This window comes from Linepithema humile, chromosome 5 (genome assembly GCF_040581485.1).
Source record: "Linepithema humile isolate Giens D197 chromosome 5, Lhum_UNIL_v1.0, whole genome shotgun sequence".
NCBI classification, from domain to species: Eukaryota; Metazoa; Arthropoda; class Insecta; order Hymenoptera; family Formicidae; genus Linepithema; species Linepithema humile.
The window spans coordinates 23,577,735-23,595,548 of NC_090132.1; the positions used below are offsets into that span (position 1 = coordinate 23,577,735).

The 17,814-nt window shown below is 38.5% G+C and overlaps 1 protein-coding gene across 1 annotated transcript in view; it reads left to right on the forward strand.

Annotated features, from left to right (window-relative positions):
* The window catches only part of btv (beethoven), a 21,795-nt gene continuing 3,981 nt past the window's right edge, over positions 1–17,814 (forward strand). Inside the window, exons 1-40 of the mRNA XM_012363796.2 lie at positions 1–354; positions 655–983; positions 1,129–1,291; positions 1,565–1,746; positions 1,809–1,921; positions 2,171–2,416; positions 2,680–2,900; positions 3,004–3,402; positions 3,490–3,731; positions 3,888–4,211; positions 4,423–4,489; positions 5,500–5,836; positions 5,940–6,291; positions 6,425–6,767; positions 7,064–7,226; positions 7,313–7,532; positions 7,631–7,757; positions 7,831–8,436; positions 8,571–8,817; positions 8,951–9,458; positions 9,664–10,053; positions 10,535–10,714; positions 11,066–11,431; positions 11,537–11,655; positions 11,734–12,044; positions 12,212–12,360; positions 12,510–12,791; positions 12,858–13,087; positions 13,166–13,294; positions 13,379–13,627; positions 13,869–14,305; positions 14,554–14,688; positions 14,780–15,009; positions 15,128–15,337; positions 15,504–15,792; positions 16,006–16,515; positions 16,646–16,902; positions 16,998–17,198; positions 17,264–17,495; positions 17,604–17,757. Coding sequence (XP_012219219.2) covers positions 118–354; positions 655–983; positions 1,129–1,291; positions 1,565–1,746; positions 1,809–1,921; positions 2,171–2,416; positions 2,680–2,900; positions 3,004–3,402; positions 3,490–3,731; positions 3,888–4,211; positions 4,423–4,489; positions 5,500–5,836; positions 5,940–6,291; positions 6,425–6,767; positions 7,064–7,226; positions 7,313–7,532; positions 7,631–7,757; positions 7,831–8,436; positions 8,571–8,817; positions 8,951–9,458; positions 9,664–10,053; positions 10,535–10,714; positions 11,066–11,431; positions 11,537–11,655; positions 11,734–12,044; positions 12,212–12,360; positions 12,510–12,791; positions 12,858–13,087; positions 13,166–13,294; positions 13,379–13,627; positions 13,869–14,305; positions 14,554–14,688; positions 14,780–15,009; positions 15,128–15,337; positions 15,504–15,792; positions 16,006–16,515; positions 16,646–16,902; positions 16,998–17,198; positions 17,264–17,495; positions 17,604–17,757 — 10,486 coding nt within the window. The 5' untranslated portion in view covers positions 1–117. The remainder of the gene's footprint in view (positions 355–654; positions 984–1,128; positions 1,292–1,564; positions 1,747–1,808; positions 1,922–2,170; positions 2,417–2,679; positions 2,901–3,003; positions 3,403–3,489; positions 3,732–3,887; positions 4,212–4,422; positions 4,490–5,499; positions 5,837–5,939; positions 6,292–6,424; positions 6,768–7,063; positions 7,227–7,312; positions 7,533–7,630; positions 7,758–7,830; positions 8,437–8,570; positions 8,818–8,950; positions 9,459–9,663; positions 10,054–10,534; positions 10,715–11,065; positions 11,432–11,536; positions 11,656–11,733; positions 12,045–12,211; positions 12,361–12,509; positions 12,792–12,857; positions 13,088–13,165; positions 13,295–13,378; positions 13,628–13,868; positions 14,306–14,553; positions 14,689–14,779; positions 15,010–15,127; positions 15,338–15,503; positions 15,793–16,005; positions 16,516–16,645; positions 16,903–16,997; positions 17,199–17,263; positions 17,496–17,603; positions 17,758–17,814) is intronic.

Sequence of the window (17,814 nt, forward strand, 5' to 3'; positions counted from 1 at the left end):
TGACAACCCAACACCGTGAACTTGGTCGAGCTTGATCGAGCAGCTCTTCATGAATTCACCGGGACACAGTGCTCGTGATTTTTCGCAACGAAATACGCATTTGAACCGAGCGACGAAATGGTTGTTGTCGATAAACGTAGATATTTAATAGTCTCCACAGCGGGATATTTCTTTGGCACGTCCGTGCAGCAAGACGACGACGACATCGAGGATCGAGAGACCCTCGATCGTTTCCTGGAGCAATCGTCATGTAGAACTTTATGCGCTCGACCGGCCGACACGAATCGGGATCAAGTTCGTTTAAAATTAACCACCGAATTGCCTGCCGGTCGAAACACATTGGTCTTTTTCAAGGTACATAGCAGAACTTCTTCGCACGAAAAATTATACGCTGGCAAAAAGAATAGAGTAATCGTGATTAATGCAACAAGTAGAATAAAGACTTGTCGATTAGACATTCCAATTTGTTTTCTTGAAATTTATTAATTCTACAGAATTGTTCTTCTGTACGTTTCTCTTCGGTAATGATCTCTAATCGCTATGTCGGCCGCTGATAAGCGTGACTCTATTTCGATGATAGAAAGTTTAGAAAGCATCTGCGACGCGACGGTCAAGACGCCGCTTAAATTCGCTGATTGTGCAAAATGTATGCAGGTGACAGCGGCGGTGGTGACAGAGGAGAACTTTCACGATGTAGTCCAAGTGGCTTCCACCGGCTGCGGCGACGGATCGGTACTAATCGAGGGTCTTCGTCAGGTGTGGGCGCCGACTCTTCAGTCATCCGGTTTAAACACATCGTGCTTGAAAAAATTGGAAGAAAAGCTGCTTAGCTCCGGATTCTCGACCACTGTCGCAGAGGAGGAAGAATTTTGGAGGAGAAAACGGGACGAGGTCAAACGATCACATGAAAGAACAGTTTGCGATGAAGCCGTCAAATCGGTGAAGAACATCAGGGTCGAACTTGAAAGCGCCGCGACGTCGAGGTGCTTAATTTCCTTGATATATGGCATTAGAAATGAAGGAAAATAAAATAATGATTAGAAACAATAATATTCAAAACGGTTAAAATTTAAGAAAAATATTATTGTATTTTTATTATACAGTTACTATCTTTTATTTTTGGCATAGAGATGGCTTGATTGCTGTAGAAGAGGCTTGTGAAGCCATTTCGGTTTATGTGGATGATTTATGGAAACTAGGAGGACCAGCCTATACCGAGGATCGAATGAAATCGCTTCTCGATGTAATTGGAAACGAAGTGGTTGAATTAACACAGAATTATCTTGCCGCGGTACGTTGACTCCAGAGTCCTTCCGGTGTCGTATTGTTCATGACTATCTACCATTACATGTGGGAATGTCAAAAGCGACCCACCTAAAAATTCCTAGATATTAGAAGCATAATGTCATTACAAACTAACTCGCGGAAAATATTATTTTATTTCTCAATAAATAAAATTTTAATCAAAAGAAGCGGGAAACTTGATTATTTTGTTTCTCTAAAAGATACTATTGAGCGATTGTTCGTTTATATAACAATTTGTAAAATATATATCATTCAATAGGTCGATGCAACCGACACTCGTGCAAAGGACGAAACGATCGCATTTGGTGCGACAGTGTGCGAAAAATGGATAAGTGCTACGCAAAAATTAACAGAACTTTTCTGGCCGCATCATTCGCTTCATCCTTGGCGTGGAGCGATCTTTGTACCCGAAAGATGCTCGAAGCTTGGCAAAACTCTCAGGTAGAATGATATTGCATACAAATCCACTTGGCATAAATAATGAACACAATTGTAATCATCAGGCAAATGTCCGAGTTGCGTGCACAGCACCGCCAATTGAGCAGACTTTTAACCTCGAACGAGAGATCAGGACTCGGTATTGATAAATTACTCCAAGCATTCGATGACACGAAGGGTATCTATATCTCTATTTTTAAGATATTCCACATTAGTTTTTTAATAAACAATGATCTATGGCAACAATTTTCTATGATAATTTAAAACTTGAGTTTTTTTAAATTACAAATACACTCTTAAAAAATAAATTAGTATTATTTGCTGATTATAATTACAATAATAAAAAAATTAGCGAATTTTTAATGATCTGTATTATCTAATAGTACATATTTCAAATAAGCATTTAATAATTACGATTTATTGTCAGTTGGATTGGACGATGATGAGAGAGATGGCGAATGGGAGAGACTAAAACGTAAAATTGAGGAAGGCTTGGAACCAGCCGAGGAACGCGTGGCTCAAAAGCTGAAATCTCATATCGCTGATGCTGATACTCCGAGTGCTTTAGTAGCTGAATTTACAAGATACAGCGAGCTGATAAAGAGGGAAGGGCTTAAGAGAGCGTTGCGTGGAGAACGAGAGTCGTTGCTTTCTGCATATCGTGATCTAATCGGTAGAGAATTACTACAAAATTATGAAATGTTTTCTATGTCTTCTTTAGCTATCACAAATATAATTAAAAAAAAAAGAAAATCATTAATATGCTCTCTATATCTCATATTATTTCTTATATATTCTTTCTCTTTAACATTATAATTAAAAAAAAAAAAATAAGGCAATAGATATTGAGAGCATCAATTCATGAAAATTTATTGAAATTTAATATATTCTTTTTGGCCATTTAATTGAATATTTCTTTGACATGCAAAATTGCAGAAAATCGCTTGGCTGGTCCCGACACGGAAAATCTTCTCGATGCTCCGAAAATACTGCAAGAGGTTCAAGCTGCTAGATCTGCGGAAGTACGATTAGAGAGTTTGGCTAAATTAGGGAAAGAGTTGCTCGCCGATCTCCCCGGGTACGATGAAGTAGCCGCGCGATTGTCGAGCGCATTAAAAGAAGCCGAAGAGAAGAGACGGGATTTGGTTGAATCATGGGTAATTTTTAGTTGCGTAGTTGATTTAGTACAATCATATTTCTCTAAAATTACAGTATTAGTTTTTACTGTAGCAGAATCCTAAATATCCTTTGTGTTCACAGGTAAACAACACGAAGAATGATATAGCTAGAAAAGAGTTGAGCTTGGGTACCGATTCACCGGTAGTCGAACTTACCGGCACTAGTATGATGCGAGTGACCTACGATCCTCGATTGATGACTCTGATCAGAGAAGCCAGAGCGCTGTCCGGCGAGGGCGTCGAACTGCCGAGGGAGGTCAGAGAGCTGGTGGACAGAGCTGCGTCTTTAGCTGGACGGGCTAGAGCTCTTCAGCAAGTTGCTACTTTTCACAACACGATCGGCGACCGGATGGTGCCTTCTCAAAGACCGCTCATGTTGACGATAGCTCTTGAATTAGCACGAGCTGTTCAAGAACAGTCAGGCGTTGTTTGGTCTGACCCTCATCTCGTTGACGCGTATATCACCCGTTTAAAAGAATTGGTAAGAATAGAGACCTGCAAAAATAATTTTGTAAAATGATTGAAAAAATTAGTAAAATTACGGTATATAATCCGACAAATTATGCAGGTGGCAAAGTTTGCTCGGCAAAACTCGGAATTGATTTCGAAGCATTCCACGTTACGAGATTACGTGTCGAACTTGCTGAAAGGCGACGCGGTGCATCTTGTTGGAAATCAGAATATATGGAAGGAGACGTTAACGAGCATGAGGGCGATTGTTGACGCCGTAGATTCGGAGTACGGTAACGCGAAGGCATGGAAGTTGCATTGGGATCGGCAACTTTTGAAGGCGCTGGGTATAGCGTACAGGTATAATGATACCTTACAAAAAATCCATAATCAATCTAAAAACTCTGATTATAATAAAATTTTGCACGTAAAGAATAAATTTTATGTGCGGTATTTAATAGTAATGTTTGTATCAAAATTGCTTGCATAAAATATTCTGTTGTGCATTTTGCTCAGGAATGCCTTACCATCCTTGTCGAGGAAACTGCCTGAAATTCGAGTAGAGCTCACTTTTCGGGATGGTATCTTGCAATGGAGACCTCCGCTTGAAGACATTCGTGCGAAATTATATTCGAGTATACGACGTTCACTTTCCATTCCGATAAACTTTAGAGGCGTGGGAGACGTGACAGATGCGCACTTTGGCGATTTGGTACAGAAAAATGCGTATCTTTTTAGCGGCGTTTACAAACAGATTGAATTCGCTCTGTTTACACTCGAATTGTTTAAAACCAAATGGCTGAATCTTGCAACACCAGCCAATATTGATGTTGGAGAGCGGTAAGTTGAATCTAAAAATATAAATATTGTAACATGTTATTTTAAAAAACTAAGATTTATCAGTATTTATTAAATTTTCATCAAGAGAAGCTGAGACTGAAAAAAGTTTATAAATGAAAAATAAGTGATATATAAAAAAAGTCTTGTATTATTGTATATCTTATAGTCACACACGTATTCACACATGTTATGCATATCTATACATTTCTAGACTGAAAGGTAAATCTCCTCAAGAGTGGGCGAAAGCATTTAAAGAAGCCAAGCAATGGGCTCAAGAGGCAAGTTTGATACATATACTACTCTACAAAAATAGAGAACACTTTTCAGATGCTAAAAATTGAACAATTTTCAAATTGCTAAAACTCGGCTATGTAGGTTTAGTTTCAAAGTCACGTAACTCGGCAAGAAAAAATCGTAGTAAAATTTTTAAAAATGCATTTTGTAGCTAAAGTGTTACAGATTTTGACACTTGTCATAAATTTTCAAAAAAAAAATTTTTTTTTTAGAAGAAAACAACGTGTTTTTTTTTTTTAAGTTTAAAAGTGTAAAGATAAAAAATTTTTAGAGAACGGTATAAAACACGTGAAAGTACAAGTTTCAAGCTTTAAAATGCTTTTTTAATTTTTTGTCTACGACAATTTTTCTCCGAGTTATAGCAGTTTGAAAACTGTAAAATTTTAAGCGCTCGACGCAGCAGAGCAGTGAGGCCGACTGGCTGATTGTGAACGCGCGGCGCGCGCCATTAATACGGCATCGTGCGTACTAATGGCGTACGTTCAGCCGTTCTCGGCCGCACTGCTCTGCCGCGTCGAGACGTTCGAGCGCTTAAAATTGACCAATTTTCAAACAGCTGTAACTTGGCGAAAAATCATCGTAGATAGAAAATTAAACAAGCATTTTAAAGCTTGAAACTTGTACTTTCACGTGCTTTATACCGTTTTCTAAAATTTTTTATCTTTACACTTTTAAATTAAAAAAAAGAACACGTTGTTTTCTTCTAAAGAAAAAAATTTTTCACCAAAAATTTATAACAAGTGTTAGAAACTATAACATTTTATCTACAAAACACGTTTTTAAAAATTTTGCAACAATTTTTTTTTGACCGAGTTATGCGACTTTGAAACTTGTATTTTTCACGCTAATGCTAATTTCGCTGGTTATTGTTCACAAAATGTAAATGTTATTTACTTAAAAATGCAACTTACTTTTCTCGTATTATATATATATATATATTTACGATCTTGATAGATATAAATAATTATATAAATTTAAAATTTTTGGAACGCAGGTTGGAAAATTACGAGGATGCGACGTAAAAATCTTGTGCATATGCGTCGACACAGCGACAACGAGAAACGATTTGGAGACCGCGTCTCGTCATTATTGGGAACGTTTGTGTTCCGATTTAAGGACAGAAGCATCCTCGCGACTAGTAGCCATTGTAGATTTTCTGTCTTTTGCATCTAAGGAGCTTGAACGTAGACCGCACGATGTCGAAGAGGTCGGTTTAGCTCACGAGGCTCATGCACGTATCGAGCAACAGTCAGCCGGTATCGCCGCGGAAATGGAAGCTGTCACTGTGCTTGCCAAAGTTATGGCTGCGTGGACCAGCGAGAAGCTCGATGGTAAAATCAATAAAAATCTTATGCAGTCTCGCTAATTTTTGCGAATCAATTTTTTTGTAAATTACAAATACCGATATAATCAAGAGTTATTATATTTCTACAGGTGTTAACGCGGCTTACGTTGCTTGGCAGGAATTGGGGGATCGTTTAGAAAAGCATAAAGCTGTAATGGCACGTTTGCTAGAAGACGCCAAAATTAATCTTCGTCATAGAGCGATAGCGCTGAGAGACGAAAGAGAAAGATGGCAAGCCAAATGGTCCTCGAGATCGGAGAACCTTACACTCGATTGGTTATTAACAATGAAGGAACGCTGGGCCAATTTAAATGGACAAATGGATTCCTTGAAAGCGGATTGCAATAGGATATCTTTGGACCTTGAAAGTGTCCTGGAGGACGACGAGATTAATCTCTCGCAATTGGAACGCGAATTGGAGACTGAGGAGTCAAATTACAGGTTTCTTTAATGAAAAATCGTTCTAAACATTTATAAAAAAATTTATTTTATTATTTTTGTTAATTTATCCTCAAAAATTAATTTTTATAACTTTTTTTTTAATTAATGAGGAGCTAAAGTATTTTATTGTTAGGTTTCAATCGGAGTTTTTGGAAGAACTGAGAAATCAGGAATCCGAGGAATGGGCCGTGGCTCGAAGAAGATTACCGAGACTTCATGATTGGCTTGATTCCTGGGAGAGTAAGATTCGTTTGCAGGATGGTTTGGAATCCGACACTTTTGTCGGTAAGAAGATAAACAAAGTCAGATCTGCGATTGAATCTATTCAGCTGCTTCGAGGAGACGAGCTCGCCGACGAACATTGGACCGAGTTAATTCCTATACTGAAATTGAAGGTGGAAAATCCACGAGATATCACTTTGGGCCATTTGTTCGCTTGTACAAAGGCACTGAACGAAAACGAGGATCGAGTGAAAGTGAGAATACGTAATTTTAAGATTGCAATACTAAGATTAAAAAATTTCAAGTATTAAAGTTTTGAGTAATTTCTTTAAGTATTCTGATATCGATATGTATTTATTAACAAGTGCTATAATATTTATTTAATTTTTATTTTTTATACATTTTTCACAAAAAAATATATACTCTTAAATCATTAAAAATAATTGATTTTAAACCGAACCGAATATTGAATATTCTTCGAACTCTAATTAGATATTAAAATTAATTTTCAAAAACTTTGATAACATGAAATATGTTCCTTTATTCTTAGGAAATAACAAAACGAGCAATCGCGGAAAGTGGAATTCGACAAGCATTAATAGATCTGGAAATTTGGGAAAGTACTGTGTCACTTCCTTTGCAAGAAATAACCGATAGCAAAAATGTGACGATTTTACTCGTTCGAGATTATGGCAGTTTGTTAGCAAAAATAGGTAAAATGCTTACCGCTTATAAAAAATTAACTTCGATTCTTATAGCTTTTTTGTCGTTATAAAACTTGAATTAAAATCATAAACAGAGGAATTGAGGCTGCTGCTCGAAGGTGCGAAAGGTACATCAGGACACGACAGATTCGCGTCTAGAGCTGCACGATGCGAAGCGGCGCTATCAGAGCTCGAGGAAAGAATTAAAGTCCTGAGTACTGTGCAAAGAAAATGGATCTACTTGGATCCGGTCTACGGAAGCGAGGCAGCTCCTAATGATTCCGGAAGATGGTCGAGAGCGGATAAAGAATTTAGGTTTGTAATTATAAGACTAATATTAATTCGTTTCAACATAATTTGCTCTTCCATCTGTGCTATGTTAAAATGTCATTTGTATTTTCGATAATTCTTAGGTATCTTATTGGAGAAGTATCCCGAGATCCTCGAGTACCGTCTTTGAGACGACTTTCCTTGCCAGCATTAACAAATTTAAAGGATTTGTTAGACAGATGTCAGAAAAGTTTAGATGAATTTTTAGAGGTAAAATTAAATAGCAAAATATTTTTCTCCGAAGACATTCTTTGATAACTATCGTCAAATGTTTAAATTGTAGGAAAAACGAGCGGCTTATCCGAGATTATACTTTCTCAGCGACGAGGATCTTCTGGAGCTAGTATCAGGCAGCGGAAGAGGCCTGGAAACTCATTTACCGAAGTTGTATTACGGCGTAGGTTCAATAGTGAAAGAGAATAATACGTTAACGGCGATCCAGTCGCCCGAGGGAGAAGTATTAAAGTTACCGACGGCCATTGATCTCAGTGAACCTCTGCCGCAATGGCTGGATAATCTAGAAAAAGGAATAAGAAACGCTCTCCGTCAGAGTTTGGAGAAATGCTTGAACGACTCCACGCCTGATCCGTCCGTCTATCCTACGCAGATATTATTGCTTTCCGAAAGAATAGGATTTACTGAGCGCTGCGAATACGCGCTGAAGGAAGGCCGTGCAGCTTTGCAAAAGCTCGTTGAATATTTGGAGACGCAGAGAGCGAGATACAGGGGTTTAGAGGATGCCGGGGACCAGCTGACCGCGTTGAAGGCGCGCGGCCTTCTTCTGGATACCGTTTATCATTTGCAAGTAGCCAGAACACTGTTGAAAACTGTCGCAGCTGGCGAGAATGCCGGCTGGATGTGGTACAAGCAATTGAGAAGCTACAAAATCGTGAGTTCCGATTAAAACATGCTGTAAAAAGTTAATATCTATTTATGTTGATTTATTCTACATAAGATTACGAAAATAATTCTGCACAATGTCCATTATTAATTATCACATTCTGCAATATGATCCTATTTTAGAATCAAGGTACTTACGTGATACGATGCGCCGGTGCAGAGTTACCGTATCGCTTCGAATATCAAGGCGCAGCCATCGGTTTAGTGAGAACTCCGTTGACGGAGAAATGTTTCTTAGCCCTCACGCAAGCTATGAAGCTCGGATTAGGTGGCAGTCCAACTGGTCCTGCTGGAACCGGCAAGACCGAAAGCGTTAAAGCACTAGCTTCCGTCCTGGGTAGATTGGTCCTTGTTTTTAATTGCGACGAAGGTGAGGAGTTTATTCTGCAATCATTGCGCGAGTGTTAGAAAATTGCATGTTAATAATGAAGAAAAATAGTATATCGCATTTCGCGGAGAAAGCTATTTACTTGAAATTAAATGGCTAATTGGAATTATAATAGGAATGGATACTGGCAGTATGAAACGTATTTTGGGTGGCTTGGCGCAAGCCGGCGCCTGGGGTTGCTTCGACGAATTCAACCGCCTCGAGGAGGACACTCTGAGCGCAGTGTCGATGTTAGTGAGACCGCTTCAGGAAGCGCTTCGAAACGGCTCGCCCGAGATTCTGCTGGGCGATCAGAAAATCAAGCTAGACCCTCACTGTTGCATCTTTATCACGATGAATCCAGCCGGCAGCGAGTACGGCGGCAGACGCAAGCTTCCGGATTCCTTAGCAAGGCTCTTCAGGCCTATCAGTATGGCGCATCCAGACAAGGCGGACATTGTTAGAACTCTGCTGGAGTGCGCCGGTTTCTTAGAGGCGCCCACTCTTGGTAAACGACTTGTAGAGGCTCTCGAGATCGCCGAGACTATGCTTTCCGAACAGCCGCATTATGATTGGGGACTCAGAGCTCTCAAATCTGTACTCGATGCGTTACGTCCGATGGCCAATGTTGATGAAACCACCAGGTGTGTTCAGGACTCTTCTCGAATGCATAAAAAAATTTAAAAATTATTTATATTAAATATAAAATTAAAAATTTGATTTTATCGAAATAATAATAATAATATATTTTTTGTCTAACATTCTAATATTTATGGTTTCTTAATTGTCTTCGTGCTCAAATGAAAAGATCAAATTAGTGCAATAAAAAAGTTTTTTATTTTTTGGCAGGCTTCTTATCTCAATTAGAGCATCGACTCTGCCGAAACTGACGGAAACAGATACTACAAAATTCTTGTCGTTATTAGACGATCTCTTTCCGAAGACCAATTTATTGTCCGTTTCTGCAGAGAACGAAGGCTTGGTTGTCGCGCTGTCGAAGATCTGCGAAAATCGAGGATTATCAAAAGAGGTGGCTAACAGATGCATACAATTGAACGATTTGCTGAAAAGTAGAACCGGCGTTGCCATCGTCGGACCACCGGGTAGCGGAAAAACATCGATCCGATTGTGTCTGGCCGAAGCGATGGCAAAGATCGGCGAGCCTGTGCAACAGATTATAGTTTATCCCGGAGCGATACCAAGGAGCAGATTATTAGGACACGTAAATCAGCGAACAAGGTAAAGTGCCGAAATACTCTTCCACACAGAAAAATACATACTGTATTTAAGTAAATATTACTTGTTTTAAGTATTTTATAAGTTCATATATCCGCAAATCTATCGTAAGTTTATCATAAGCATCAAATTTATTCAAAATATATTTTGATCCCAGTAAGTTTAATACTTCAATCAAGAATATTAAATTTAAAAAAGAATTCTATTTGCTTATTAAATTAGCCAAATCTGACTTTTTTTCGATACAATTTTATAATATTCTTCACCAAAAAATAATTACTTCTTTTGAGTATATGATAATGAGATTATCAAAAATTTGTGATGAGTATATTTTAAGACTATTATCAAGAAAATATTCTTTATTAAAGATAATTGTTACTTAAAAAAAGAAAAGTAAGCCGAGTAATTACTTTTCTTAGCAATAGAATGATATTTTTCTGTGTGTGCGCTCGGAACGTACGATGGAATATCGTTAAAATTGCAGGGAATGGAAGGAAGGCATTCTATCAAATGCGGTAACATCCGCTGGAAATTCCGCGACCTGGATCATTTTTAACGGAGATGTGGAACCTGAATGGGCGGAGGCTTTAAATTCAGCCCTGGACGATAATCGACTGTTAACATTACCCAATGGAATAGGAATTAAACTTGGCAGCGCTACGAGGTATATGTAATATTGAAAGTAGGATGTTAAAAATAGGTCGATTTTGGCCCATGATGTGGAACCAAAACTACAAATGGTTTCACACCGTGGACCAAAATCGACCTATTTTTAACATCCTCCTTTATGTCCATAATATATATATATTATGTATTAAAAAAGCACGTCGCAATCAATTTTATTTTTTATCAATTTTATTTTGTACGTGTAAATTCCGATTTTTCAAACACTTCTCATCATATTAAATAATAAATAGATTTTAAAATTTTATCACAACTTATCTTTTTTACAAATTATGCTTGGCATTTAATTGTTTCATTATTTTTGCTCATTATATAAATGTTCGCAAAATAGATTTATTTTCGAGACACATAAGCTCGCCAGCGCCAGCCCAGCTACAGTTTCACGATTGGGTGTTTTGCATCTCGGGTCAACAAAATCGTCGTCTCTGCTAGTACCATGGCGATTAGAGCAGCTTCCTTCCACAGCAGCAGAAATCGCGAATGCCCATTTATGTTCATGCATTGACGAAACTTTGAAGATAAATGTCGAGGGCTCGTCTGCAGCTGGTTTAATGTCTGCTGCATTGTGTCATCTTCGTAAAACGCAAACGTTCTCTCAAACAACTCAAGGCCTTCTGGTCTCATTATGCGGTCAAGTGAAAGATTTACAATCTAGAGACAATCTGGCGACATTCATTTACGGATCGACCGACAGTTGGTGAGCGTTTAACGAGTCAATAATAATTTTTTTTCTAGTTTCTGAAACAGTAGGACAGAATAACATTGTTGTGCTAAATCTTTCACTCATGAAATGTTCTTTCAGGTGTCCCGATCCGCAAAAACCATGCGCCGTTCTCTACGATCACGAAACTGATCGACTGGTACCTTTTAACGATACGTATGAGTCTGTCAACACCGATTATGGATCTGTTTCAATTTCCGGTAAGATAAAAGTATCAAATTGAAATAAATGATAAAATATAAAGGGACTGTAAATTTCATTTATACAATTTTACGCAGATTGCGTTAAGAAAGCATTGGCAGCTATTTTGCCCTGGATAGAAGACGGCCATCCGATTATGATTCGCGGACCCGAGGCTTGCGGTAAAAACGCTTTAATCGATATTGCGTTATCAAAGATTAAAAATCACGATACTTTGACCGTGGTGAAAGGATCCTCGCTTTATGGTCCCGACGATCTCGTGTCTCGTTTGAAGAAGGCTTGTTTATGTCTGGAGTCCTCTTCGCAGGGCAGGACGTATAAGCCGAGAAGCGGATCTCGAGTGCTTCTTATTTTAGAGGACATGCATCTCGCTGCTAAAGATTTGCAGGTATAAGTTTTTTCTATAACATAGACATTTATGTAAATAATAATGTTTGTATCGATATATTTGTTTTGATAAAATTTTTATAAGTTTCCGAATATATAATGCAAATTTCCTCAGAAAAAATTTAAGAGCAAAAATGCTTTGATTAAAAAAAAATTAATTGTCCTTAGGAATTGGTGAGAGAATTGTTTCAAGAGGAAGGTTTTCTCGAGGAGGATCTCGAATTTTCCAAAGTATCCTTAACAATTATATGCACTGCTGATGTATCTACTCGTCTGCATCCTAGACTCGAAGCTGTATTTGCAACTTATTATTTAGAGTGAGTAAATTCGCTATAAAAATATATATAAATTAACAAAATAAAAACAATTTATCTGCTATCTGATTATTTCAAAAATTTTAACTTTTAAACTTTATGAAATTTTAAAGAAATTTCGAAAAAATTTTTATAACATACATTTGCCATAGATATCCAAACCAAAAGGATGTCGCAACCATTCTCGAGCTTCATTTAAGAGCCTCTTTGAAGCAAGTTGACCTTGTTATGGCCGAAGCATGGATCTCGCGAATGAAGCCTAATATATTGGACGCTTTTCGATTCGCGTGTTCCGCTCAAGAAACTTCTCTTACTTGGACTCTCAAGGATATGGTCTCGTGGGCAAGTCGCTTGAAGTATTATCCTATACCTGAAAACGAAACGGACATCACTCGTCATTTCTTAGACATCGGACAACGGCTGTTTCGCCCGAGGTATTATTTGAATTTCTTGAGTAACAAATGAAATCAAAATACGCTTTATCGTATTTTTATTTCCAGATTAACACCCAAGGCGCTGACACGATGGGAATCTTTATTAATCTCAAAGGATTCCGAGGCGAAGGATTTCAGTAACGATGTGTACGTGTGGAAGAGCACAAACGTCGGATTATATCCATTAAGTGAAGAACAATGGCGAGAAGAGATAATTAATGCAGCAGGCAGATGCGCCAGGGAGGGTCAACCGGTGGAGGCACCGATTTCATCTTATCTTCTGGAAACCGCAGCTGGTAAATAATTTAATTAAATTGATTGTTGTAGCTTTCTCGCAATATTTTAACATAAGATTACGTCAAATATTTTGCTAGGATTGAGTTGGGCTATAGGATGCAATTTCCGTGGTATAATTCTTGTCGGCCGACCGGGAGCGGGCAGGCGATCAGCGGTTAAATTAGTTGCAACCTTCTCCTCTCTTCGGCTAATTGATTCAGGACCTGGTATCGTAACATTAGCGTAGTAAAATTTAAAAAACGTAATGTTTTTTTTTAGAATCATATCGTATTTATTAATTGTTTCTGTAGGACGCGGTAAAGTAGCGATAAAAAACGCCGTGCAAGCCGCCGGTATCGAAAGTCAACCGACTTTGCTGCTATTAGAAGAACATCATGCTCGAGAAGAAACTTTGGCTGTGTTAGTGAGCGCTATAGTATCTAAAGGGGAAATTCCAGGGCTCTTCACGGCGGAAGAACTTGATGCGCTCGTTGCACCGTTAGCCGATCTGGCTCGAAGGGAAGATTTTCAAGGAACATTAGAGCACTACTTGTATCATCGTATGTATCACATTTAAAAATATTTTTAAAAAAATTTATGTTCAATTTTTGAATTAACTTTCTTAAGTTAATAAAATTTATATTTAATTTTGATATTTGAAAACTTATATATTTGACGAGTAAATTTATAGCGAACAACTATTTCTGATTTTTAAAGATTTATGAATTTTCATCAATATTGTTTATTGTATCATTTACCTTTGTGCTTGTTTTATGATATTGATGATATTTTGGCCTGCAGGCTTGCGTAAGTATCTTCGAGTGGCGATGATCTTGGATTCAGAAGAGATCGAATCGTCGTCGTTATTACGTCTGGGTCTTTTGCGGTATTGTGCGCTACTTGGATCTGGACCTGGTGCTGGCGAATGGTGGTCCCGAGAAAACTCTCTAATTAAACTGGCGGTTCAGGAGGGCACTTTGCAGTTAAACGAATCCGAGGAGCTGCCGAGCGGCGCAAAAGTCATAATCGGTACTCACCTGCAGGCACCTCACTATCAAAGGGCACCGGCAAGGTTCCTTGCTCTGGTGCACACCTGGAGACACCTTCGCGACACGTGGAGCAAGGAGGTCGGCGAAAAGCTGCAATCGCTCGAAGCTGGTATCGGAAAGCTGAGGGAGGCCGGCGAGCAGGTAGCCAAGTTAGAAGATGACGTATCCAGGCAACGTCAGGAACTCGAGGTTCGTACATCAATAATTTTTTGAAAGAATTATAAAAAAATTATTTAATATTATTATCCATTGGTGTTTAACATCATTTTTACTAAGAAGAGACGTTTTGTTTCGTATTTTTTTTGTCAATAAATTGTTTTTTACGCACTAACACTCGTACTTTTAGTTTTTATTGCTTTTTTTTTCTCCGTCAATATAATATTTTCTATTGTTACAGAATCATTTGTTACTTTATTATTATTATTATTATACTTTAGGTGGAAAAAGGAAGAGCTAATGCTGCTCTCGAACAAATTACTGCTACGATGAGAGGAGCGACTAGCCAAAGAGGAGAGATGACAAATCTGAAAGCTAACACGGAACGTGAGAGTGTCGAACTTGCGCGACGCAAGGTTTTTAATTATTTTTTAATTATTATTATTTATCGGTTTTGACAATATTGATTAAAAAATAGTGTATCTATTAATCTTATCGTTTACGCAGGCGGATATAGAAAGTGAATTAGGGAAGGTCGAGCCTCTAGTGGAACAAGCTGCTCAAGCAGTAGCCGGTATAAGTGCCGACGCATTGGCTGAAGTTCGTTCATTGAGAGCACCGCCGGCGGCAGTGAGAGACGTTCTCGAGGGTGTTCTCCGGCTAATGGGCATAAAGGACACATCTTGGAACAGCATGAAGACCTTCCTTGCTAAGCGAGGCGTAAAAGACGAGATCAGGTAAGCGATGGTAATTAGTTTCTATTTAGTTGACGATTTTAACGTTATAAATTAGTTATTCAATTTTATGAATTACATGTTTTTTTTATTTTTTTGTTCATAATTTTCAAATTCACAGAAATTGGGACGCGAGACGCAGCGCTCCTGCCAGTTTAGAAGCGGTTGCAAAGCTGATAAAGGAACGTCCGGACAGTTTCGAAGAGAAAACGGCGAAGAGAGCATCGGTGGCGGCCGCTCCACTAGCCGCTTGGGTTCTCGCCAATCTCCAATACGGCCAGATACTGGAACAGGTTGCTCCTTTAGAGCGTGAACAACGACAATTAGCTGAGTGCGTTTTCTTCGTTTTAATTGTTATTAAATATAAAATCTCTTTAATATTAATATTTATTTTTTTAATGTTATACTCTTTTTCTGATGTATTCTTTAATTATTTAATCTTTGTAACCTAATTGCTTTTTATTTACCTGTTTTATTTATTTATTGTATTATTCAAGAGGATTGGCGGCAGCTGAAGCACAGCTGGGAAAATTGGAAGCTGGATTGAACACGGTGGAGAGTCGCGTTGCGCAACTTCAGAAGGAGCTTGCCGAGCATACGAGGGGCGCGGCTGAATTGCAGCTACGAACCGAATCCGCGGAGGCCAGCCTCTCGACGGCTCGAGCTCTCTTGCAAAAGCTCGACACTGAACATCGCGATTGGCAGGCTCAGTTCCAAGATCTTACCGCTAGGAAAGAAAAATTGGACATTGAGGCGGCTAATGCGGCGGCTCTACTCGTATATCAGGTAACTAGCACTATGACATAATTATTTTTATTAATTTTATATAGCTTAACTATTTGAATATTTCCTGAAATGTGTAACATTAAATATTTCTACATATAGTCATTTTCAAAATTAGCTTTATCTATTTATGCATTATATTTCATAAGACAATTGATTAACAGCGGATTCTCAAAAAAAAATTTTTGAGATAAAATTTTTTATCAATTTTTGCAGGATCCTAAGAAGGATGACAATTGGAAAATATCGGCAACTAAATTATTAGCAACCGAACGCGAGACATTGTTGTGGAGAGCGCAGGGTTTGCCAGCAGATACGAGCAGCTTGGTCGCAGCCTCTCGCGTGCTGAAAGGACCTTTGGTACCCATCTTCCTTGATCCTTCGGGAGTAGCTGTGTCCTGGATTAAACGTAGCATTGGATCCAGACTTGAGATTACTCAGCCGGAAAATTCCAAATTTCTGACGGCTTTGGAGCTCGCTGTGCGCTTTGGTAAACCTCTCTTGGTCGAGGAATTAGTTGAGTTTCCGACAATATTGTTGCCCGTCCTTCGTCGTCGGCCACTTAGGTTGGGCGATCGCATTTTGCCGGCTCAGCAAGGCTTCCAACTTTTCCTGGCAACGAGAAAGGACAAGTTAGAAGACATTCCGAAGGAAGCTGATGCTGTGCTGTGTGAAATCACACTTGGTACTGGAATAAAAAGCTTGACGGAAAGATTCGTAGAGAAGGTACGCAAAAATAAAATTAGTTACTTTTTTATTTTTTTAAATGTTATTTTTTTCAAAGTATATCTAAGAAAAATTCACTACGTATTATCTTAAATTCAGACTAAATTCAACTAACAATACTATTCTTAAGCTGTTGTTAAACGAAACGCCGGAGCTCGAGGCGCAAAGGAGAAAAGCTTTGGAAAGGGAAGAGAAACTGTCGGGAGAACGAGACGCGGCAAGACTGGATGTATTGAGCCAACTAGCTACAGCCAGGGGTCAGGATCTTTTGCAAGAATCTCAAGAACAGGGAGGACTTTTGTTCTCCTTGGAAGCAACGCAGTCCAAGGCGAAAGAAATAGCGATTGCTCTGGAGGAAAGCAGACAAAGTTTGAACGAAGTCTCAAGGTGCTTTGAGAGCTTTTAACACGGATTACAGATTATAAACTTTTATGTCGATACTCGAAGATAATGTTCTTCATTATTATTATTTTTTTTAATAGACGAGCCAAGGATCACGAAAAGTTTGCGCAGTTTGCCGCTAATGTTTACGAGACTATTAAAGGATTAACACTTCTCAGCCCTTTGTACGTCGTTTCCGCGGAAGCTTATACGGACATCTGTTTGAAAGCGGTGCAAAGTGACAGCTTTTCAGCAAGTGAAGACAGAGAAAAGAAAGAATCGCGCAGTTTAATCGAGAAACGGTATGTACATAATTCTGACCGTAAAATAATCGATATTTATTATATAATCTATTGTGTTACATTAGGTTGATAACTTTGACGTACTATCATTGCGCAAAGGCGATCTACAGGAAGCATAGACTTCCTCTGGCGTTGCATATGGCATTGTCGTTAAATCCAGTACCGGATGTCGAGAAAAATCTCTTGTTCGATAACGGTGCGATCGGCAACTCCGATAACGCGGACTTCGAATTACCTGAATGGATACCGGATGAACGACGCGAGGCTGTGCAAGTCTTAAGTTCTTCTTTGCCAGATGTACGTAAACTCGATTACAATTTTTAATAAATTCTCTATTTTTGAATAGTCCAAATGCTTGAAAAATCTAAAATTTTGCTGATGTTATCGGATTTTTAAAAATTAAAGGTAACTGTTAGAATGAATTCTTCCTGGCTGAAGGATATTTCAAATATTTACGCGGACAACGGACTCAGCGCTTTTCAGAAAGTTCTGGTCGTGAAAGCTCTTCGACCTGATTATTTACACACCGCTCTTTCTAAATTGGCCGCGAAGCAATTAGGTAAGTGTCAGCGTTTCAAGTTACACCGTAAAGCATTATTAATTTGCAAATTTTATG